The sequence below is a fragment of the Cygnus olor genome, chromosome 17, assembly GCF_009769625.2.
Source record: "Cygnus olor isolate bCygOlo1 chromosome 17, bCygOlo1.pri.v2, whole genome shotgun sequence".
Classification (NCBI taxonomy): domain Eukaryota; kingdom Metazoa; phylum Chordata; class Aves; order Anseriformes; family Anatidae; genus Cygnus; species Cygnus olor.
Genome location: NC_049185.1, coordinates 13,840,056 through 13,864,739, shown reverse-complemented (window position 1 = coordinate 13,864,739; position 24,684 = coordinate 13,840,056). Strand labels below are relative to the sequence as shown.

At 41.5% G+C, this 24,684-nt stretch overlaps 1 protein-coding gene across 1 annotated transcript; it reads left to right on the top strand.

Moving 5' to 3' along the window:
• The first annotated feature begins 49 nt into the window (after positions 1-49).
• LOC121079452 (SV2 related protein) lies at positions 50-24,267 on the top strand. Its single transcript, XM_040576753.1, is given in 17 exon segments — positions 50-2,318; positions 6,275-6,435; positions 8,012-8,097; positions 8,884-8,982; positions 10,196-10,267; positions 10,766-10,890; positions 13,583-13,646; positions 15,096-15,221; positions 16,249-16,377; positions 17,769-17,842; positions 18,164-18,240; positions 18,534-18,641; positions 20,126-20,188; positions 20,191-20,236; positions 21,454-21,535; positions 21,771-21,860; positions 22,347-24,267. Coding segments are annotated over 17 exon segments (1,644 nt in total). The 5' UTR covers positions 50-2,283; the 3' UTR covers positions 22,554-24,267.
• Positions 24,268-24,684: the final 417 nt, after the last annotated feature.

The following is a 24,684-nucleotide window of genomic DNA, read 5'->3' as shown; positions in this document are numbered from 1 at the left end:
TCGGCCTGGCCCAGCCCGGCCCGGTCCGGCCCCGGCCCGCAGCCGGAGGTGGGCCCCGCAGCTCGGCCCGCAGCGCTGCCGCCTTGTGCTTGCAGCTGGGGGGTTTCGGGGGTCTGTTAGCAAGGGGTGTGTTGGTGTCCGGGCAGCGCTGGCAGCCACAGGCAGCTCTTGAGGGATCTCACCTCGAGGTGGCAGCTGCTGAGCGTGGCTGTGGGGCTGCTGCTGCTCACCCTCCAAGTTAATCCTGCCGGCCTCGGGTAGCCAAGGGCCTGCCTGGTGCTCCTCGGGTGCCTGGCGTTGCTCCACGTGTGACCTGTGCCGTGACAGAAGGACAAATAAAATTGACAGAAGGACAAATAAAATTGACAGGACCAAATCTCACACCCTTAACTTACTGGAAGAGCGGACCTTATGTAGTAAAAAAATAATATAGTTGCTGTATGCTAAAAACAAAGTTAGTGCTTCTATCCAATGCATTTCTCTCTATTCAAAAAATGCTATTTTCTACCAAGCTTTTGGGAGAAGCAACCAAGAGTTTCAGTGAACACACATTCACGGGCAGCTTTGTGGATAAATCTCGGCCTGGAACACTGTCAGGCTGCTGTGCTGAGGCTGTTCTGAACAAGGCCTGCAATGACTGCTTCCCTCTAGAGCTTCAGTCCAATAACTCCTCCCATTCTAGACCTTATCTACAGTATTTTACCCAGTGAAATAGAACAGGCTTCTTAGATCATATAAAGCATTGAACTATGGTTCCTTTAACATGTATTTTCCGAAGAGGAAACACAAATCTTGAAAATCAGGAATGTGTTGGTAGACCAGTTTTATCTACCAAAGCCTTTCATTTTTTAATTGTTATGGGCCTGGTTGCCTTTCATTCCAAATGAACTGCTGAGCTCCTCTGTGGTAACAAACGGCTGGAACGATGCCGTTCCTCACCCCAGTCATGTCAGCACCCAAATCGAAGACAGGTAAAAGGGTGCACAACCGAAGAGTCATGTCATTTGTGCAAATTTGTGCGTCTGGGAAGGACAAGCAGAAAATGGCAAGGGAGGTGACAGAGAATGGAGAGTCCGGACCTAGGCAGAATTCACACAGGAGGCCACAGGAGATGTGCAGTTACCTGCAGCGGAACCAAGACCCTTGTGTAGGAACCAGAATTCCAGGGCTAGGCACAAATACTTCATTAAACAATTACTCTTGCTATTTTTAAGGAAGCTGAAACCCTAGCTAGATCAATTGTGAGTCCTTTCCTGTAAATGCTGCACGCTCCTAACATTTTCAATATTTAGTGTCACAAACTAAATCTGTGTGACAGTTGAACAGCTCTTATTTACAAACTGAAGCGTGCTTGGTTTGTCATAGCCTGGCCAAGCTTCTGGCATCATCGGGTGTTCCTTGACTGGAATTTTTGCACCTTCTTTCTCACTATAGTGCTTTTCACCTGTCTTCTTTTGACCTTATTGTGTTGATTTCAGGCCATTTCTCTAATTTCCCAAATGTATTTTACATTTTAACCATGCCAGAAGCCTTCCAGTCCTCTTCCTAGCATATCTTTCCTCTTAATTTTCTCCTGCAGGCCTTTCTCTAGAAAGGATTCTTCTGTAAGTGCAGGCCTAAGCACAAGTCAATTGTCTCTTTCGATTAAAGGAGAAGGTCTACAGGGATGAATATGCCAGAGTGGCATTATTTTCCAGGTAGGTAAGTGTGATTTTTTACATACTGATCTCATTCTGAGCCTGAGGAGCGCACACTGGGAACCCCAGTGGGGTTGCTACCAGAGGCCCCGTATGGGACCTGTCCCCGAGCATCTCCAGCAGGCTCAGTGACCGTGTTGGGGCTTCTCTGCCGGGCCCCTCACCGACGGGACAGTTCTGCAGCCCACCTGCCTGTGCCGGGAGCTCGGGGAAGACCCTTTGCAGCCCTCCGGGAGCAGCAGCCCACAGGGAAGCCTCCTCTGTGGTGCCCACCTCATTTGCAGCCGGGGCCACGGGGCGAGCATTGCCCGCAGCAGCACGGCACTGCACGGGGAGGGAGTCGCTGCTGCCTGCCGCCTCTACCCACCGTGCCGTGCCGTTCCAAGCCGTGCCACGCCGTGCTGTGCTGTTCTGAGCCGTGCCACGCCGTGCCACGCCGTGCTGTTCCGAGCTGTGCCGTGCCGTGGCCGGCCGCTCGGTGCGGGCTGCCGGAGCTGTCCAGCCGCTCGCGCCTGCCTGCCCGCAGCTCCAGCCATCCCCGCCATGCGAGAGCGATGAGAGCAGCTCCTCCAGACGCAGCCCGGCAATGGAGGATGATTTATTCCAGCTGAGACAGCTGCCGTAAGTAGCACCGGTAGGGGAGCAGGGATGCGCAGGGTTTCTGCTCAACGGGCTGCGGGGATGTTGTGCATCCTGGGGGTTTTGAAGGGAATTATTTCGGGGAAGTGTCTTAGGCCCCGGGAAGCAGGCCATTTTCCCTGTGTAGCTGCCTGGGTTCAGCATCCTGGGGCATGCATGCAGGGGTTCGTTTGTTATATAAATTCACTCCATTTTAATCTGTGCGTGAACTTGCTGGCTGGTAGAATTAAGGAGGGGTGGAATAAAACCCTGGGAGTGCCAAAAGATTTTCTGAGAGGAAACATTGCTATTGCATTTGCAAGGTGGATTGCAGCTGTAAATAACGTTGTGCTAGGGAAGGCATCTTCCTCGGCTTCCTGCTTCGTGCTGTGAACTGATTGCAGATTGCAACCTTTTTTTTTGCAAAGGTGTGTGTGCAGTGAGTATCATTAATATTTGCTAACTGTGTGTTTCAGGGAAGCAAACGCTGCCGCACAGGGAAAACGCTGTTGTTTATGACAAACTCCTTGCTGTTGGGATGTGGTTGTTAGATCTGTGCAAGAAGGCGATAAAAGCGCTGCTGCCTTTTAACAGCAGGATTTCCTTTCCTTTTCATGAGTTCAAAATGTTTTCTTTAAAAATAAGTGCATTTCTCCTAATGCCCCATTATCGTGTGGTTTGAAACACATTCCTGTTTGTAAACCATTGACTCTGCACGGCAGGGAATGAATGTTTAAAGCTGATTTTAAATATTAATGAGCTCATGTCAATGACAGAACAAACTGTCCCATAACATTTCTAATAAGTTGGGAAAATGGACTTGAAATCCTGGTATTTTCAAATACTTAGTTCAGTTGCATTCAGCTTGTAAGTAAAAAGAATGAGACATGATTTCATTAGGCCATCTTTCCCTGTCTTCTTTTTTTTTTTTCTTTTTAAACAAAGCTCAGAAAAATGTTCTAAAGTACTTTTCAATGTAGGTATAAATAGATTTATTCAAGACTGGAAGATCTTGCAAACAAATGCATCTCACTGAGATGTCTCAGCTGTGAAGAATTTAGCAAGTACGGAACAGTGAATGTCTCTGTGTGTTTTTCTTCATTTGTGTCAGTTTGCTTCATAGCTTCTTAAGTGAAAAACATTTTCTTTTATTTGCTGTGATGAGGAATGTGGCCAGGGAGCTCTCTACTCAGTTTGCCATTGAAGTATTTACGATTTTTAGATCAGTCGCTGTACCTTTGTACAGCATCTGGAACCATCGTCTCCAAAATGGTCAGTTCTGAAAGTCTACGTGAACAAATATTACACAATATGAAAGAGTAACACAGGGGTTTTGTGGTTTTGTGATCAGGTACTTTATGGTCAGAAAGGGTTTTATTAGTGTAAAAAGTTTTGCTTGTGGCTTGCTAGAACACTGAATAGTTGCCAGTATAGATTGTATGAATGAGATTCAGTCACAATCCCGTGGAGTAATGGCACTTCAGACCTCCTGAAATCTGGAGAGAATGTGTCCATATACTTCAGTGGGCTTTGCATCAGGCTTTGGGACTGCCAAAATTGTAGTAATAGTTCTTATAAAAAAAAAAAAAGGCAAATAAAGAAATTTGCTTTCTTTTAGTTAAACCAGATGCTTGTTCAGCTTTTACAGGTAAGATATCAATGGTGTTTTCATATTGATTGCCCTTTGTAATGAAATGTCATCTCACAGGCATAATAATTTCAGTTTGTTTAGGTTGTTTGCTATGTATTTTTTAGATCGTATGAGGATTATGTCTTCAGTGACAATTTTAAAGCAAGTAATAATTACTTGTGTTTGTCCTATAGGGTCAACAAGAGAAAATTCAAAACAAGGTAGTTGGAACTAGATTGTTGGACTAGATTTCGGAACAAGACTGTTGGAACCAGGTGATCTTTGAGGTCCCTTCCAACCCAGATCATTCTATAGTTGTAGTGATTTAAAAAAAAAAAAAAAAAAAAAACAGATGGAGCGAATTTAATATCAAGTTTCTGAATGGAACTAAGAACCTGAACTTGGAGGAGTTTCATGATTCTGTTTGTCTTGTCTTATAACTGAGTGAAGAATGCCCCCAAATTGAGAGAATTCCTAGTTTCACCTTAGTCAGTGTAGTTTTCTTGTTCATTTTGCAGAGGCCTAGAGTTTTGTTCCGTGTACTTATGTTTAAGACCTTCAAATGTTACCCTGGGAAACAAAATTTGTCAATCTGTTGTTTGTCTGCCAAGAAACAAAGGCCAGAGAAAAGCTTTTTGTGTCCTGCTGCAGTTGAGAACATTACTGAAGTAGTACAATGACTATTTACCCCATACATATCTTGGGATGCCCTGTGTACTTGGCCAACAAAAGTCTGAAAACATCTCAACAGTCTGCAAATCAAATGTTTGTGAGCGATAACCTCACAAAATGATCGCTATGCTTCTGTCTCCAGGTCGTTGCCAGAATATCATTAGTGAGCATGTGCAATTCCCCAGATGGGATGTGGTCAGGGAAATGAGGTGCCAGGACTTTGAAAAAAATATATATGTTCTGGATCCCTCCAGTATATGGTTCTACAACAGAGAACAGGACTGAAGGGCTGGTTGTGGCCAGGACTCCTTTATTTGTAGACCCCATGGGTGACTGAGATATTCATTCCTCCATCCTCGTAGTCACCATTGGACCAAAATCAATGTACTGGAGTTTTGTAGATTGCCCATCATTTTGCCCTTATATTAAGTATTGACTGTGTCATCAACACTTGTAAGAGAAAATAAGATTGCCAAATATACAAAGCCTTTCAGATCACCTTTAGAAATGTCATACATGCATGTCAGCTTGCTGCAGCTGCAGCTGGCAAAGATGCTGATAGTTTAGTTTTGGCAACCTTTAAGCCAAGGGATTAAACTGAAATTCAAGAGGCTCTTTGCTAATCCTTATCGTAGAATTGAAATGCTGAGGTGTTGGAAGTCAGGAGAGGTGGTAGCAAGACTACCTTAATCCATTTCCAGAAAAATGCTTCAATAAAGTCCAAGAAATTGCTCTTTGCCAGGGTGAAAAAATTACACTGATGTTGCAGGTAGAGTGAAGGAGAATTGAGGAGTGTGTTACACCAGATATAGTAGATCTGATTCAAAATCTTTGTTTCATCTCACGAAAGCTACATGATGGAGAATGCTCCTACTCCACATTATGTGAAGCATTGCCCAAAATCACTCAATCAAAAAATGAAAGTTGTGTCAATTGAGCAAAGTTCTTTTTTCATGTCTTCTCTCCATGGTCTCACTGCGGAGATTAGCCAATTCCCACTCACCTGGTGCCAGAAATGATATAAAATACAGGCAGTTGTGACCATGACACTCACATGACAATAAATATGTCATATGTCACAGCTTTAACTGTCAGGCTGGTACATGCTTCAGTCTTGATTTGGTCTTAGTGAAAGAAGAAGCATCCTTTGATTAATTTCTTATTCTGTCCCACCTCGTTACAGATTCAAAAAGTGCACAGATGAACCAAGTATTGGAAATCAAATAGTTTCTTAAAATACAGGTATTTCATTAATTACATGATATTGAAGACTTAAGTTCAAGACAAGAGATGAAAGCAATCATATTTATAGTCACAGAATCATCACCATGGATTTCAGTGTATGTTTACAACCTGTATATTGTTATAACTTTATATATTAGCATGGTGACATCCTATTTGTACAAAAATGATGACTATATCCCATAGCAGTGTGCCTCTACAGTTTTTCCAAAGATAGTAGCAACCAGCAGGTTACCATATTTAAGAGCAGATACAAATGAAAGTCACAGCGTTCTCTGTGAACGTGAAATGGAGACAGGAGGGTGGTGGGAAACCTGCCAGCTATTTGACCAAATAGTCCTTCAAGACTAACCAAACACAGCTTCAACCTGGAAAAGCCCCAGCAAAGTGTTAATCCTCATTTCTGTATTCTCAGGGTGGTCAAGTTTCGCCGCACTGGGGAAAGTTCAAGGTCAGAAGAGGATGCCATTTCAGGAGAACATGAAATTCAGATTGAGGGTGTTCGGACAGAGCTAGAGGCTGTCGAGCTAGAGGATGGAGCTGCAGTGCCAAAAGAATTTGCCAACCCAACTGATGGTGAGCAGGTTTCTTGCTTCCCTTCACAGAAAAAAAGTGTGGCCTCTTCATATCTGCCAGGATGAATACACTGGGTTTAGAGAAGATAAGGATCCACAGATCATAAAAGAAAACAATAACGGGCAAATTAGGTTGTACCTGAAAATGATGATTTAGTAACATTGTCCTGTGAGGGTTCTTTTATGTGTTTGATTTTATATTACCAGTACTAGACCCTTTTAAGGAGTTGTATGGAGTTTTGTATTTTAAGGAGTTGTCACCACCGATTTCAGATAGGCAGCTTGCTAAAGTTTCCTTTAAAATTGATCAGTACTCTGAAATCATTGCCAAGTTTACTGGAGCAGTTACACGTGGCTCAACTGAGCGTGAAACCTCTGTGGTGTTCCCGTCTCCCACTTGCCTAGAGGACAAGAGGGACGGAATAAATTTGCATCCCAGCCTCTTCTTTGGGCCTGGGAGAAAAGTGCTGACTGCCCTGAAGGTAACACCACTTCAGATGGTGTGAGAAGTGCTGGTTTTGTCTTAGCACAAGGCGTACTCAAATTTTCTAGGATGGCTATTTTCCCAGAGACATATTGATTAACATATTGATGCAATAGGAAGCCAGAGTAGCGTGGAGTGAGTTGGATGAGTTTCTTGAAAGACTCAGTGCAACAATGCAAGCCTGCAGATATATGTAGAATTTCAGTTGGCACATCACCCAAAGAAGTGCAAGCGATGCAGCCTGCCAGTATGATGAGCTTCAGTGCCAACACATCAAACGCCTGGGTTGCAGTCACAGACTCGGGTCCTGTGACATCTCTGCTTTATTGGTTGGATTTTGTTTGATTTCCTTTTGGTTTGTGTTCGGTCTTTCGTTTTGTGAGGATGTCCGACTCTTAGCTAGATAAAGCTTTCTTGTGGCAAATGTACTTTATTAGCTGCTGTAACCGTTAAATCCTTGAAACTTAAACTGATTAAAACAACTTGAAGATCAAAATTTGGTTGTATTTTTCATTTTGCATTTGAGCAGAGGAATTTGATATATCTTAGCCTCTTCAGATAGCACAAAATAATGAGGTCATGACAACGTGTGGGAAACAACCATCAGCATTTTTAACAAAACTGTTTTAAGATTTAGATGTCTTGGGAAAATTCTTCATTCAAATAATTACAATTTGACTCTCAATTCAACAAAATACTCTTCTGCACTTTCCATCTCTTGTATAGTATTGCTATGCACTGTTATATATACTTCTCAGCAGAGGAAGTTGCAAGTGAGTGGCTGGTGGAGTCACTCCTGGTAGTAGTCAGCTGAAAATATACGGAAGTCATTGGTCCTACACTGATTTACTTCTACGTGAATAAAATATTTTATGAATATTTAAGATTGTCTTGGCTTTTGCACAATTCCTGAAAACCATTGAGATTTTCCTGGGTAAGCTTTGTGTAAAAGCTAGGTAGCTCTGCTATTTATTTTAAATCTAAGCAGATTACCCAATTAATAAGTAATTGCATTGACAGAAAGTGCTGTCTCAAGGGATGCGTCTTACTAGGAAAGGAATACACTTCTGCACTAGAATTGTTTTCTTTCTAGATACTTTCATGGTGGAAGATGCGGTGGAAGCCATTGGATTTGGAAAGTTCCAGTGGAAGCTCTCTGTTATTACTGGATTAGCATGGGCAAGTACTTTTTATCCAGATCAATTGCATGATCACCAGTTAGAGAATCTAAGTGATTTCAAATTATGTAGCCATTCTCTGTAGACAAAAAGATCTCTTAACAGATAGTTGTGCAACAAAGAATGTTACCTGAAATTCTAAAATCACAGCTGGACTCACACTTTTTATGTAGAGGTAACGAGTGGCTGGTTGGTTTCTCTGTTGCTAAGTTGTTATAAGTCAGGGTTTAAAAAATCATTTTGGTTCTCTCCTTCAAATACTCATTTCAAATGGAAAGTGTAGTAGGCTATTCCTACAGAGACAGATCTCAGTCTTCAGTCAGTGATTTTACCACATTTCATCCCATTAGTTACATTCTCTGTTTCCTATATTAGTCAACATTATTGTTCTTGTAATCTCTGTTTCAGGTGAACAGCGATCCAGTACTCATAGTTTTAACTTTGGTATCAAGAACAGGAGTACAGGCTTTGTTTTCACTTGTCTGCTATTTCTGAAGTGGTATTTGTTACATTTACTGTGGTATATTTAGGGTAGTAATACCTTGAGCCTGTATTTACTAGCTATCGTCTACATGTAAGATTACAGTCTGTTATAGTTCAGAACCTAAGCCAGTAGTGGAATTTGTACATCCACTTTACCTTGCAAACGTAACTGTTTTATTTCACCTACAGAGTGGAAATCGCATGAGCAGAACCAAAGTTAATTTCAAGATGATGGATTAAGAACTGCTATGTCAATCGAATTTTCAGTCAGTTATTTGTTCTTATTTCATTTTTACCTTTCTAGATGGCAGATGCTATGGAAATGATGATTTTAAGTATCCTAGCTCCTCAGCTTCATTGTGAGTGGCGATTACCAAGCTGGCAGGTTGCATTGCTCACATCGGTAGGAAAAATAACTGACAGCTCCTGTATTCTGTAAGGTTTTTCCACTCATTGTTCAGATATTATGCTTTAGATTCCAAAGTTATCTCTGTTCATTGCCTTTGCAAATTGTGTTTGGCTTAAAAGAAATAGGAATTTCTTTTAAAAGCCAGAGCTTAAAGAAGAAACTCAGTGAGAACTGAGGAAAATTCGCAAGTTTCAGGTTCAAAGTTTCATGTGATTTCTAGGAAAATATATTAATTGACTCCGATTTATCCTAAAATTCAAACCATTTAATTAAAAAAAAAAAAGGTAAATTTTGGCCATCTTTCTTGAAAATCCTTTTCACCGTATGTAGTCTCCCTTGTACATGGCCAGACTGGGAGCCATAAGGGAAAGAGCAAGCAATCACTTTTCAAGGTGGATCACCCAGTGATCTTTGCAAGCAAAGCTCTTTTAATACCACCTCCAAGAATGGGGCTATGATGTTGGAAACATGTAATGCCTTTGGAGATAAGAAAACTGGTTTGGGGAACCTTCTCTCAGCATATACCTCTGTTGTGTTGCATGCCCTTTAACTCCTGCAACATTTCTTTTTCCTGTAGATTTGATACTATTTGCGGTTTTGTGTAAATTGGTCAAAATACTCAGTACATTTAAATAAGTTAAGATCATGTGGGGCCTTGCTGTGAAGCAGATGAAAGATTTTTTTTGTGGGTTAAGAAGACCCTTCAGCAAAAAAGAAAAGGCAAACATCAAAACCAAGACAATGATTTCCATTTAGTAGCAAATTGTGCTCTCAGGTCATTTCTCATAATTCAATTTCTTTCCACTTATCAAAAGCTCAGAAATATTCAGCACTAGTCTAATTCAGCAGTTCCCAGATTAACAGGGAAGGTAAGGGTGCGATGATGGCAAGTAGCCTGGCAGAGATTCAGTCTGCTGAAACTCATCCCCATTCATGGGCAATAGCAAACGCCCTCTCAAGCCAGTAGAAGTGAAGGTGGGCTAATACTGAGTGGCTTTTGAAAAATTCCACTACTTTACTACCTAATAATTACCTTTAATAGTCTCTGCTGCAGAGGAACTAGACACAGAATACCTGGACATTTTGCTTTATTGTTAGTGATGAAGTTTTCTAGTTTAATTGTGAAGCTGTGTTTTCTTTGCTGACATACAGAAATTTTTACTTGTCTTGCTGTTAAGGGGAAGATTTTTTTCTGTGTTTTTCATAGGTGGTGTTTGTGGGAATGATGTCCAGTTCCACCCTCTGGGGAAACATTTCAGATCAGTATGGAAGGAAAACAGTAAGTCTTCAGCTCTCACTGAAATATATTCAAGTATTGCTGCAGCGTGAGTGTTCTAGTGCGTGATGTTCACAAATGTCATAGCCCACATGTACGAAGAATTAAGCACAATTAAGCAGAGCCAGAAGTGACCTCCCATGAAATAAAAGGACAGAAGTTTGGAGAGGAAAGCAGAAAATGAGAAGTGAGAAAAATAAAGACTGATGTAACAGCCTGACTGTGTTACAAACTGAAGTTTGTTTTTTTTGTTGTTGTGAAAGCCTCTATGAAATTCTGGGTGCAATACAGCAAATCACTTAAATGGATTCTTTGTAACTGGGTTCCAGGTAACTTGTAGTACCAGCCATGCCACCTTTCGCCAGTCATTAGGAAACCTTTAGCTATTGGGCTTACAGAAATAGCATCGGCACTTTCTGGGTTTGAAGCTCTAGTTTACATTTTGTTAATTTGTGTTACAGCAGAGACTTTATTTTCCTCTTGCTTTTTTGTTAAATACAGGGGCTAAAGATCAGTGTGTTATGGACGCTCTATTATGGGATCCTCAGTGGTTTTGCACCAGTGTACAGCTGGATCTTGGTGCTGAGGGGCCTGGTGGGCTTTGGCATTGGAGGAGTGCCTCAGTCGTAAGTAAATATTCACGAGCCCAAATTTCTCTTTTCTATCTTCTTTGTTTTATGTTTTTAAAAATGCTTGTATCAAATTGATTTCCTTGGTTTCACTGTCCCAAGCTCATTTTTCTTTTAGTATTTGCAACTAATATATTTAACTCTGAGAAGGCTTTGAAGATATCTAATACATCACTGAAGTGAATCAGATTTACAAAGACTTCCATGTGAACAAGCTGGGTACTTAAAAGTAATATGTTGTGTGCCCTGAGATCTGTTAAGCTTCTCTCATTCCCTCAGGTAAACCGTGGTGAAAATGAGAGGCCCAGGTAGGCCTCCTAGAAGTGGATAAAGCCCAACAGACAGTGTTTGGTAGCTGTGCCCAAACACTGCATTGCCAGATTGTATTGGGGAAGTCATTAAGGATGATGTGGACTTGTTGCAATACACTAACAGTTAGAACGAAGGGGTAGAACGAAGCCCTGACTACTGCTGTTTTTTTAGAAAAACTCCAGATTATTGTTTAATCATAGCCTGATCTTTCGGTTCTGAACCTGAATTGGAATTCCAAAATCACATCACGCAAACATGGAGCAGTTGAGGTATTTGAATGGCTCGGACACATTTCTAACAAGAAAGTAGCACCAGGATATTTCTCTATTACTCTATCATTCCGTTCACTGAAGAGGAGGATCTCTAAATTTTCCACCTTGAATAAATAAATCTGCTCTTGGCTTTTAATTATAAATGGAAAGGGACGAGTATATCCATTCTCTCTCTGTGTAGTCTTTTATCCTTATTAATAATTGATATTTTGCCCCATGGAGGTGCTATTTCGGAGTAGTCAGAGCCTAAGTTTGATTGATGGCTCATAGACTTCTTCATAAGGCAGGTCAATATCCTGTCTTTTCTATTGCCATTCCCAGATAAAAGATTCAGAGCTGAGTTGGAGCATCATAGTATTATTAATTTCCCTTTTCTGCTCACCTGACCCCTTTTAGAAGCTGCACAAAAGCATAATGGGTGTGTAAAATAGGAAAGTCCTTAGCCTGCCCTGTATCAACCAACAGTGAGGCAGTTTCTGCCATGCAGTTCCAACTGAGCACAACTGGAATGAAGCAGGAGAACAACAAAGACAAAGAGTCAGAGTTAATAATGCCTTGTACTGCAAACACATATTAGTGTTGTTCCACAGAGCCTCAGTGGAACGGCTGCAGCTCAGCTAATGCCATTTTACAGAGGGATAGATAAAACACAAAAGCAACATGACTTAATGAGAGACAAAGAAGAGATGGTTGCAGAACTCAGAGTGGATTCCATTGCTGCTGAGCCTTTTTCTTGCTCTTACTATAACAGTGATACCTCTGACAAAAAGAATAAATATGTAAGTAACAGGAGAAATAGCTCCTTTCTAATATTAAGTAGGCTGTATAACTTTGGATATGAGTAGCTGAATTTCAGTGGAATGACGTAGGCATCCTTATCATTGTATTATTGTATTCTATAGTGGATATGGGAGAGAATTTTTATGAAAGGTGCTATTAAAAAGAATGCATCCAGCAGTAATAAATTAATAAACTAATAGCAGATTTATCTTTATGTATGTAGGACCTGCACCTGAGGCCTCCTCTTGGAATCTTCTGTGAGATATTATGTAACCCTGAGTATGACTATTCATTCACTTTTCCAGAATCCGGTCTTGCAGAGTTATGTTGTATTCTCTAAAGAGAATGGTTCTTTACAGCATTAATTTCCCTCTGCTTCCTGCTGTGATATATAGGGAACTACTCTACATTTCATGACATGTGATTCTTCTTCCTTTTCCTCTTAATTACTGATTTAATATCATACTTTGATGAACCAAATTCTGGGAAGTTAGAGATCAATCCACCATTTCTCAAGTCAGAAGGAATTTTTCCACAAGCATTAAAGAAAGCCTAAGGAGTTTACAGGCAGAAACAAGATGAGTCAGTGGAATGCAAATAGAGTAGGAGCAAAGAACTACAAGTCTTACCAGACTGAAGAGGACAAGAGAGCCTCAGCTGGCTGCTGGCCCTGGGGTTCCATCCTCAGGAAATACTCATACAGAAGCTGTACCATTACTCCTTGGCACAGTCATGAAACAACTCTGCAAAGTTAGACGATTTCTTTTTGAATTTCCACAATAAAAGAATGCAAATTATTTACCAGTGTTATATATTAAGTATTATTATTAAGGTATTGTATACCAGAAGCACAATCAGATCTAGAAAGTATTTACCTCTTAGAAAATTGAAACCTGGCAGAGTAGGCCAATGTAAAATTCACTGAGCCAGTTGTAAAGCCCTGAAGAAATACTTTACGTAGCAAGCGTTTGTGTCGACTGCTGATGGACCACATTGAAAATACAGGCACAATGCCTGTCCCAGCCCAAAGCAATGTTAGGAAAACATACGCTCCAAGAACTGCTACATTTAGCCAACAACTATAGCATCACAAAGTCACATGAACAGAGCAAATCCTTCCTTTCTTGCAATGATGAACTAAAAGAGATTGTTTTGTTGTAGCAAGTGGAGCCTGAACACTGTCCACAGTCTTGCTTGCTCTGAAGACCAGGAAGGGGTTTCTGTCACCATTGTGGGTTTGGCGATTTTCATAAAAGACAAGTGTGTTGTCTGAACAGTTCTCAATGTGCTAACGTAACATTTTTCTCAATGTTCACTCTTTGCAGGGTAACCTTATATGCTGAATTCCTTCCAATGAAAGCCAGAGCAAAATGCATTTTGTTAATAGAGGTGAGCAGTGTAGCTATGTGTACTGGTCTATAGGGGGACAAATTCTGCGGTTGGTTACATCCATCCAGTTAGTGTGGAACTGAGGTTAACTTCATACACTAGATCTAGTTCAGGTCTGAAAGCAGCATACTGCATTTTTGTGAGGGTTTGCACTTGTTGCTGGTCTGCCTTTTTGCAAATTAACATGCATCCAGTGCTGCATAAGTTATTGGCCTAATGTGAGCTGGCTCATGAAGATCCAGATCAGGAGGGTTTACATTTGTATTCCTCAATATCACTAGGATTTGTGCCTGAAATCTCCTTTTCCCACATTTTGAGATGAATACTCACATGGAGTGTGCTAAGACAAGCCTGCATCGTGCTCTACAGCACTAAGGCTAGTGGTCCCAGAACCAGTGCCAAGCACCCAGCACTTCCGAGGGCAGCACGCAGGGAGCCCTTTGGGTGTGACCTAATGCCATGGTGAAATTAATCTACAGCTCACTACTAGATAACGGGGAACTGACTGTTCAGTAAATTGAGAGCTAAATTCAGCTCTCCAGACTCACTCCAAATATATCAAAGTCACAGAGAACAGAATTTTTCCTTATAAATACTTTAAGGCAGTATTTGCAGCCCTTGCATGGATGGTTGAAGGGTGCCAGTGCTGAGCAGAGAACAGTACTATTACTGGTCTGCATCAGTCCATTTGGAAGGAGTATCCTCATGAAAAATACTGAATCCAAACAGTTTCTCAAATACAAAATCAATTTTCTAAGATAACTGCTGGCTAGTCCTACTTTCAGTTGATTAATCTTTTGGAAACAGAGTTCAGTAGATAAATGACGCTTTTCTGTGTCACTTTTGTTCTGTCACAGTTTGGCTACCTCAGAGCAACCCTGGGTTAGAAATACATTCTGAGCATTAAATAGTGAGCTACCAGGTAAAGGAAACTAGTCCTTGTGCAGATTCATAATCCAAAGGAGAATAATCATGCATGGCTAAGATATGCAAGAGGATGCCAGCTCCGTTATTTGCCAGGAAGCTATCAATTCCGTCTTTCATTTGCAGGACAAACTCTGTGGCTTTGGTAGCTTGGTTTTGTAAAGGAAAACAAATATCATAAATCTCATGGTGATAGGTGGGAATAATACCCATAGACAAATGTTAATAGTTATTTTGCTTAAGAAGCACAAGGTGATGAGTCTTTTCATTATGAGAAGCTACCTACAGTTAAACATGAGTGTCTAAAGAAAGTTGATGCTAGGTATTCAGAGCTGAGCTTCTGCAACACGTAAACAAATCTCCTTAAAATGTCTGGATTTCTGTTGAATACAGTGGTGCATATTTGAAATGTCTCTGGCATTTCTCTCTCCAGCTGTCCCTTGAGAGCACATTTTCAAATGCTACAAAGAATGCCTTAATAGCATCCTCATTCTCATTTGTGACTGTTTCTTTTCCCTTTGGCAGGTCTTCTGGGCTATTGGGACCGTGTTTGAAGTCCTCCTAGCAGTGTTGGTGATGCCCACTCTTGGATGGCGGTGGCTTCTCATTCTTTCTGCCCTTCCTCTTTTGCTCTTCGCTGTCCTGTGTTTTGTAGGTATTCTTCTAAAGATGTGTAACCCGGTTGAAGGGTATTGTGACAGCTTTTGAGCTTTGAGTTGGTGTATTTGTGAAACATCTGAAATAATGACAAAAATTCCATTGTTTCAGCAGAGTACTAGTAACAACATTGCAGTGGGAACTGTGTTTATGTGACTGTAATTGCTAGAGGACAATGGTGGGCTGGAATTTATGAAGCCAAATCAGGCCTGGCAATCTCTTTCCAATTTAATGACTTTGTTTCAAGTCATTTCAATGGAATCAACATTTTATTAAAATCTGTTGCTGTTTCCCTGACTGCTCTTTAGATTCTTAAATTATTTTACCAAAAACCATTACTTCTGTAATTAATGTCCATTCAAAAAAAAAAAAAAAAAGACCCAATCCAGGGGTAAAATCTGCGTCGTGGGGGTCAGGTTCTTAAATAAGGATGTATGTAAGTTAAACCTGAGCTTCAGCGTGCTATTTGGTAATACATCTACCATTCATTCGGTCTTCTCAAACACATATGTCCTTGTCAGGTTGTTTAGCAGCTCTTATTATTCCTCAGTCGCTGTCATTGTTTTTCAGGAATACCTCCAAACAGTTATACAAGTGCTAACGTGCTTGTTTTTAAATGGAGCTTAAAAATGCAAATTTTGTAATGCCTAGAGCATCATGTTATCTGCCCTGGATGCTCTGCCTTTCCCACTGAGAAAATATAATGCCAAGATCCTGCAAAAATGTCTAATATTTCTCAAGAGTGAAAATGAGGCAACAGAAGGGAAAGATTTAGGCTAGAGTTCTGACTTTATGGTGAAAGTGCTGTTTTGCGGTTTCTTAAAGCCTAATAAGGAACCTGACATTTGACACAAAGATGTTTTCCTGATTTGTTAAAGATTGGTTCTGTGATCCTTTCTTATGTTAGTAGTCTGCTAGAGTCACGGAGATTTCCCACTGTAAACCCACAGAGAAAGTCCCCAGTTTGTTTACTGCTGTGTTTTTGACATCTTTGTGCATGTGATGTGCTTTGCTCTGCTAGTGGCTGCCAGAAAGTGCCAGGTATGATGTATTATCTGGAAATCAAGAAAAAGCAATTGCCACTTTAAAGCGGATAGCAACAGAAAATGGAGCTCCAATGCCCTTGGGAAAATTAATTATTTCCAGACAGGTAGGTACAGGTAACAGACACCTTAATAATGTGGGATATAGTGAAACTGTACTACAGTCATGTGTATTTTTATAAGCAGATAATCAATGTTAAATTTAATTTTAATGTCTCAACCACTAATTAAATATGAGAGATGATCACGTATGCCTATTCCACAGTGAGGAAGAATTAGTTTCTCATTTTTATTTACATGAAAATCCCGAAAGTCAAAAGGACCTTCAAAATGCGCATTAATGTTATTTTGCCTCTCTTTAAGACCCTTCTGTTAAAGAAAATCAGATCTCGTGGCTGTAGAAGAGCTCAGATCAAAATTCCCAGATCTAAACTCATGAGGCAAGGTGGAATTGGATCCTTTAGCTGTATCTCATTTTGAATCTAATCCTGGTTTTGTGGAGCTGGAAAGCTACAAGCTCCTATTCAGTCCTAATGCATGGAGTAATTCAAGTTGTTACTTCTGCACTGTATTGTATTACTGCGTGACTTGCACTGGATTTCTTTTCTCTTTAGTTTTATATGGCCAACTTTTCAGCACCCCTGTCAATATACAAAGTGACTCTGCATTTACAGAACGAAGAGCAAACTTTTATAGCAAAAGAAAGTTACAAGAAAAGTTACAAGAAAAGAAAGTTAGCCAGCAATCAGGGACAGCAGAGGGAGACCTGTAGGTCTGAACAACAGCAAAATTGTAGAACTAGGCAGGAGCCTCTTGGTAATGATCTTGCTAATTGGAAATACAGGTTTGATTTGCTGTGGTCTGGATCAGTGATGACTGGAGATCCTGTGCCTTTCACAAATGCTTGGTTCAGTTAGGGTAATTTTCATGGGCTGTGCAGGAATGGTCTGCAAGTTTTGGAAGTTTCTGTTTTCAGGGTGGGGTGGGAAAGCACTTTTCCTTAACCACAAGTTTATGTGCTGAGCCTGCCAGTCTGTCTGTCTAAGAAACACTCAGTTTAAAAGGGGTCTGCTTGCCAGAGGGCTGCTTATAGTTCTGTGGGACCTCACCCTAGATCAGAAGCCCTGATGGGCTGTGCTAATTTACCAGACCTGACTGTGGGCCACATGAGTCATATGTCAGCTGTGGATTGGCAAAGTTCTGCTCTACCTCTTTCCAGCCTCTCCTTGTTCAGATAGATTCTCACCTCCCTTGTGGAGCAGTAGCATGCCCCATGCACGAACTGTTTTGATAATATTATGTTCCCAGAGAATTCCACTTAGAAGATTCCAACTTCAGTGTGGCTCCTCCAACCTGAAGAGCCCCAAGTTGAAACTGAACACTTGTCCTGAGCTATAGTACATCATACTTTGTGTTATGTTATCCCTTGCTACCGTACATCCTCCAGTCTAGGACCAGTGAGTACCATGATTGTCTGACTTCCATTTGTTTTCAACAGGAAGACCGAGGAAAAATGAGGGACCTTTTTACACCACATTTTAGATGGACCACGTTGTTACTCTGGTTTATATGGTAAGAGAAAATATAAATGGCTCGGTGCCAGCACAATTCTAAATGGCTTTTGATGGAGGTATTTTGTAGTATCACTAAAATACAGCAACTTCCTCCTCCTCAAAATAAATAAATAAATAAAGTATTGATTTGTAATTTATTAAACCACCCAGTCACCAGCATTCTAGATCTAATTGCCCTTTCATTTTCTAAATGCTGATAGGAAATAGCTTTGAGGTAGCACTTAGCAGAAGTCCTCACACAGTGAGTTCAGTTTTGATTTGTGTTGTTTACTATAGGTTTGGTCAGCTGAGACTTCCTTTCTTATTTTCTTCCTTGCAGGTTTTCCAATGCTTTTTCATATTATGGGTTAGTTTTATTAACTACAGAGTTCTTCCAAGCAGGAGACGTGTGCAGCAGTGAGTACTAGTCCATCTCTTCTTTTTAAATATGCCCTATTAGGTAATGGAATATCTTTTATTGGATCACTTTCTGCTGTTAGTTTGAAAAGGACTGTGGATGCTAGTCTGAATTTTAAGGCATCAAAACAGTTCAGTTCCAGCTGTATCTTCTGGGCAGAATATACCTGCTGTTCAGCAGGGTTTCTTCCATACATCTCTTCTATCAGTTTCAGCAGTAAGAATTGTGAGTAAAGGAAGATGAGTGGAGAAGAAATTACTTAAATTATGTTCATTTTTTTTTTCTCCCACAGTTTCCAGTAGAAGGAAAGAAGTTAAAGCAAAGTGCAGCCTGAGCTGTGAGTATCTGACAGAGGAAGACTACACTGATCTGCTCTGGACAACTCTGTCAGAATTCCCTGGTAAGTGGCAATAAGAAGCACCAGTTCTTCACTGCCAACGTGATCGGAATGGACTCTGGTACAGCAATGAAATGGGCTCTTCTGTCTGGCCTAATGTCAATGTGTTTTCAATTGAAAACCGTCCAATTTCCGGCTTGGACGGTTTGATATATGCATTACACACAGTAGCTGTAGCTCTCTTCACTGTCCGTGTGATCTCTACAGATAAAATCACTAGTAATTGCTTTGTGAAGCTAGAGTGGCCTGTCTCATTGTGGATTCTATCCAAGCAACATATTAGGCATTCAGAGGAAGAGTAACAATTAAATCAAAGGGGCAGGATTGCTTGAACTTTTATCCATAAATGACTATCCAGAACTATTTTAAAGGGATCGTGGGTATAGTGAATCAATGGAGGACTTGCTTCCTAAAGCTCTGTGTCCAGCATTAGTTGCGATTTTTAGTCAGTTTTAAGGGAATTTCAATGAACAGCTTGACACAGGACAAGCAAGATAGTATGTGATAGCCACTGTTTCTTCACATGTAGAAGATCTCTCAGTATTAATCCGTTTGAAATAATACTGTGAGGCAGTGGTCAGGATATTTTCAGTGCTCTATATTGTAGTTTCAGGGACTCAAAGAGAAGCCATTTAATAGGTGAAAAGTTGTAAGTCTGTGACTGGCAAATACGCACAGTCCCTACCTAGAGGGAAGGCTGTCCTGTATAACAGTCATTCTGAGAAGGATGTAAGTGTACAGTGGACAGAATACAGTATGTACTCTTGGACTGATGCTGTAGCTGACCAGGCTGATTTGATCCTGAGACGTAATAAAGTAGGAGTAAGAAATAATAACCGGGTATCTCTGAATGACACAGGCAACACATAATCCTCACAATTGCTGTACCTCTGCTTTGAAAAAGATCTGGAAAAGTTGCAGAAGAGAATATTTAAGATTGGGAGACTTACAGAGCTTGATCCATTTCTTTTATTAAAGAGCAGGTGAGAAGTAATTTGATGGCAGTATGTAAATAACTTAATGGAAAGAAAATACTAGGTTCTAAAGAGCCTTAAATCTAGCAGGAGAAAGATTAGTAGGGGACAGTAGTTGGAAGTTGAATGAAATATATTCCAGTTAGACATAAGACAGGCATTTTCAGTGCTCAGGTTGGTAACCACTGCAATAACCAGTGTTTAGCAGATGTCAGAGTTGATTGCTTGCTCCTACATCAGGTTGTGTCCCCTGAATGTGCAGGCATGTGGGTGCTTGGACCACTGGGGCTGTGAACATGGCACAAAACCATCTGAGACAGGGAGCTTCTGTTTGTCATGTAGTACCAGTGACTGGGCCAGTCTATTCTATTCCCCTGCCTGATGCCTCTGACAGCAAAGTATTATAAAAAGAGAACAACTCTTCAAACCTCAGTAACAGCCGATGTTAATAGCTAGCTGATGCAACTTCCACCTGAGCTCTGTTCCCAACAGTCAACTTGTCTCCTTCTACAGGTGTGTTAGTAACACTGTGGATTATTGATCGGATAGGCCGCAAGAAAACCATGGCCCTGTCCTTTTTGTCTTCTCGTTTTGCAGTCTTTTGCTGTTCCTCTGTGTTGGAAGGTAAGTAAAACACAATGAAAAAGTGGTACTGATTCATCCACGTTCTCTCTAGATTGTAGCAGAAGTGGAAGTGGTGGTTTGAAAAGCTGTGAGTTGGTCGTGCTCAACTGGAGAAAATTAAGGATGAGCTTAGGTTTTCTCACCAGGGTTTGATTGAAAACTAAAAGAAGCGGGAGATGAGAAATACTTTACTATAATTTTGCAGACAGAACAATCCAAAGGGGAAACTAAGACATCATGTCTGAGTAGGAGGTAGCCATTGGACAATGTTAAAATCAGATCTGATGTCATGAGCCTCGGTAGCTGGGTCGTGTACTTCTCCCAGTGCCATTCATTACTCAGGTTTTCCCCAGGCTGACTGTATAATAATTACCAGGGTAGTGCTTCACAACCGAGCCCAGTCTCTGCCTCCCATTCAGAGGCTCTGACCTCTTCACTTGTTTTCGTGGGCTCTCAGTGGTCTGAGTGCTACGGCACAATTATGTGAGAAGCAATAGGCAGAGACTGGCACAACCAAAAGTTGCATACGGCATGGGGGAGTGGAGCTTGATGTTGTCATTGCAGATATGGGGGGCCTGACTTCAAAATAACTTGGTTTCACATTTTCATATCGTTCAGCCAAATTTCTGGCCGAGCACTGAGAGTCTGCCTTTGATTGTATCTAGCCTCAGTGCCACACGCATGCAACAATATCTGTTTCTCGGGGCTGAAGAACAAGGAAACAACAAAATAGCTGGTGGAGAGCTGTCTGAATTTAAACCTTTTCAGGCACTGTAAGAAACCTTACAGTACAGAAAATGTGTAATGAGAAACCTTACAAAGCTGCAAATATTCAGTTGGTATGTAGGTTCATGTATTTTAAACAGGAAAGCTGCAGTCTGATTTCCTTCTCGTCTGTGCCATTTTTTTCTTAGCACCATTCACAACATGGAATATATTTTTCTTATTTAGATAAGCTTAGGCACTGGCTGTTTATTTCAATAGTCCGCAGCTGTCATTTAGAATGAATACACTTAGAAAACTGATGTGATTGTGGGAATGCACATTGTTTGGCATCATTATTATATTAAAGGTCCAGAAAAAATAAAAAGGGTTCATTAGAAAACAAAAGGAATTGCTCTAACAAATTTAGCATTTTTTATTGCACTTGCCTCCAAGTTAAACAAACAGATTGTACAGAACAATCCCAAACACTGCTCTCCTTTTTATTCTCGCAGAAATGTTCTTACTGTGCTGCTCTTCATTGCAAGAGCTTTTATTTCAGGAGGATTTCAGGCTGCTTATGTTTACACTCCTGAGGTAAGGAGGTTGATTTTGTACTGAGAATATTTAAGGGGAGTGAGAACATGGTGGGAAAGTCATTTTTATGACCTCTTCACAATGGACCTAACCCCAGATATGAGTTCATGATCTTGTTGTCGTTGTCTAACAGAATGTGCTCTAGTGCCACTTATTAATTTCCATTGATTAAGGAGATGGAAGGAAGAGCAGAGAGCTGCCCACTTGGATTAACGGCCTGATGCTTTGTTCACAGGTTTATCCAACAGCCACGCGTGCTTTGGGGCTGGGAACGTGCAGTGGAATGGCCAGAGTGGGAGCCCTCATAACCCCGTTCATTGCACAGGTAAATTCCCTCCTCCCGAGGCTGATGGCACGGGAAGGTGATGGAGGACCTGTCTCGCTGCTGCAAGGGCCATACCAAGGGCAATCTCTGCATGATGTGTTGAAGGAGGGTTGTTGTTGCCCATTTCCTGAGGAGAGTTCAGGCTCACCTCTGAATTTCTCTCTTACTCCAGAGGTCATATGATGGGGAATAAATAACCAAGGAGCAGGCTGCCTGCATGGCTGCTGTAAGGGAGGTTTGTGAAAAACATTGTAAAAGATAGTTAGCTAAGGGAGAATGAGGTCTTAGGCAGAGGGAAGAGCACAGACCAAATCAAGAGAGCTCTTGCTGCAGTCTCCCTTCCAGCCACATTCCCTGTGCTGGAGAGCACTATAATGGATTAAATTTCCAAGGCACTAAAATTCGTCCTACTACATTCGTATTTGCACTTCTTTCTGTGATGAGGCTCAGGGGTACTATTTCGTATTTTCTGCCTTTTTTCTGCAGGTGATGTTGGAATCTTCAGTCTATTTAACACTGGTGGTGTACAGTGGATGTTGCCTGCTGGCCGCTGTGGCTTCGTGCTTCTTGCCCATTGAAACAAAAGGCCGTGGACTGCAGGAGTCCAGCCACAGAGAATGGGGACAGGAGATGGTTGGGAGAGGATCTCATTCCCCGGGAGTCACCAGGTCAAACTCTGGATCACAGGAATGATGGGACATGAAATCCTGAGGAAAGAATGGATGATATGATCAAGATATGTTTCACAAAAGTCCAAGCCTGAAGCATAGAAAGCAGACCATACTGTCACTGCCAATGTCATGTGTCAAACTGCAGGAACTTTTGGGTTGAGCCTAAGCAAATTGCATCTCTACTGCTCCTTGCTCACACTCATAAAAACTTTGCTTCCGTATTGAGAGGCATTTGATCCAGATATCATTTGAAATTTAGCAGGAAGGGTTTTTCTTAAGTTTCTTGTGCTTGCATGGTCAGCTATTCAGCTTAAAATGTCCCGTGTCAAGCAAATAGCTAACTGAATGCCACTCAGTATAAGCTGTAATTAAAATAATGTACTCTTGATGCCTAAAATCAAAAGATTTATATTTATTGTGTACCTGACATAGCACACACGGTGGATTCCATACACTACAGGATAGGTTTTATGAATTAGATGCCTGCCTTGCACTTTTTAGCCATCAACAACAACAACAAAATGAGGTAACAGCAAACCAACCAATGCTCTCTAGTTCCCTTGCTTATGGGTTCTGCTCCTTGAGAACTAACAGGCACTGTAAGTGAGACTGCTTGGAATCTATTTCCTGAATGTTTCTGCCTCCCGAGGCAGGTAGTTTTGGTTGGTGAGGAGTGGTATTTGTTGCAGAGACAGAACCTCATATGAAAATGTAAATCTTGATGGTTTGGAGCAGAAATTGACTTTTCTAACATTGCCAGAAACACTGAACACTCTGTTTGTTGCCTGGTGAAGACTGCTTCGGCTGTACTGGTGTCTCTTTGTGTGTGGAGATGCACGCTGTGTTTTTCTGCATGGGTCCAGGTCTGTTTCTGCTCAATTTGCCTAAGTATGTTCCCGCAGTGGTGTAGCCAGAACCTTTGGTCAAGATGCCTCAGTCGGAACAGCTGCGTGTAGCAGTTTGGATGGAGCCGCTTTCAAGCGTCTCCCAACAGAAGCTGGTCTCCTGACAGCTGGACTGAACTTTTCGATAGCTGCAGATTGTACATCGACTGCAACGTCAAGCTGGTGACAAAGGAATGTATCTGGCATCATGTCATAAACATAGAAAAATCCTGGGAAGAGCCAAACCACAATCTTCCTTGGAAGAGGAACTGCACTCCTTCAGATGTAGCTAGCCTGCGGAGGTCAATGACCCTGGAGAATGTAAAAGTTCAGGTGGGGATAAGTTTGTCTTGTTTATCTGAAATCTGTCACTATGCAGGGAGTTAGGTTTCAGAGTCTGTGGACATGCAGCGAGGAAATACCTAAGGAAACTGAGACCTGTCCTAGCCGTGTCTCAGTTTATTTTACGGATTCCGGACTGTGGAACACACAACCAAATGTGAGATGGGCTAGATGCTAATCACTAGGCTGTGGGAAAGCAATACATTTTTGTAATACGTGTGGTCAGTTGTCTCACATAAGCGTAGGTAAGTGTGCAACAAATTTTGCACAATAGGCTATTTTAAATATTCTGGGAACCAGGCCCCTTTTCTCTGGGGCAACAACAGGTCACTGAGTCCGTGTTTGGGTGCAATACAAATGAACACAGTTGGGGTTCACCTTTCACTTAGGGATTTGCAGCACTGTAGTGTGGTATAATGCTCTAAGACATGTTAGGCTGTTTATTTTTAGCACTGAAGGAAAATTAGAAGTGGATAATTCCTTAAAGAAACTGGGGAAACTCAGACTAATTAAAAAAAAGGCCAAAGAGATTGTTGATAGTCTGTGTTTGCGTATCTTCTGCTGAGAAAAGTTAAAGTTTGAGAAGGCACCAGAGTGTCTGTCCACTCGTTTACCACTTGATGATGGTGACTGCAGTGAGAGACTCCAGTAGCAGTTGGTGTGAGTGGGCAAACTTTCCTTCTCACAGCTGTGAAAATGCAGTTCAGCTCGCGGGGATCCCGCTGTCGCTGTGGCTGAGGGCGTAGAACCACGCTGTCCGTCCCTGCGGCCGTTGCTCTGTGTTGGTTTGGTTCGCTTTGTCTCTGCTGCGTCTGTGTCCCGTGTGCTCAGTCTCCAGCAACCTCAAGTTCCAGTCAGTCCTCAGTAAACAGACCGGGCTCTCACGGAGCTGACAACCAGTGCAAAGAATTTGTTTTCACCTCCTTC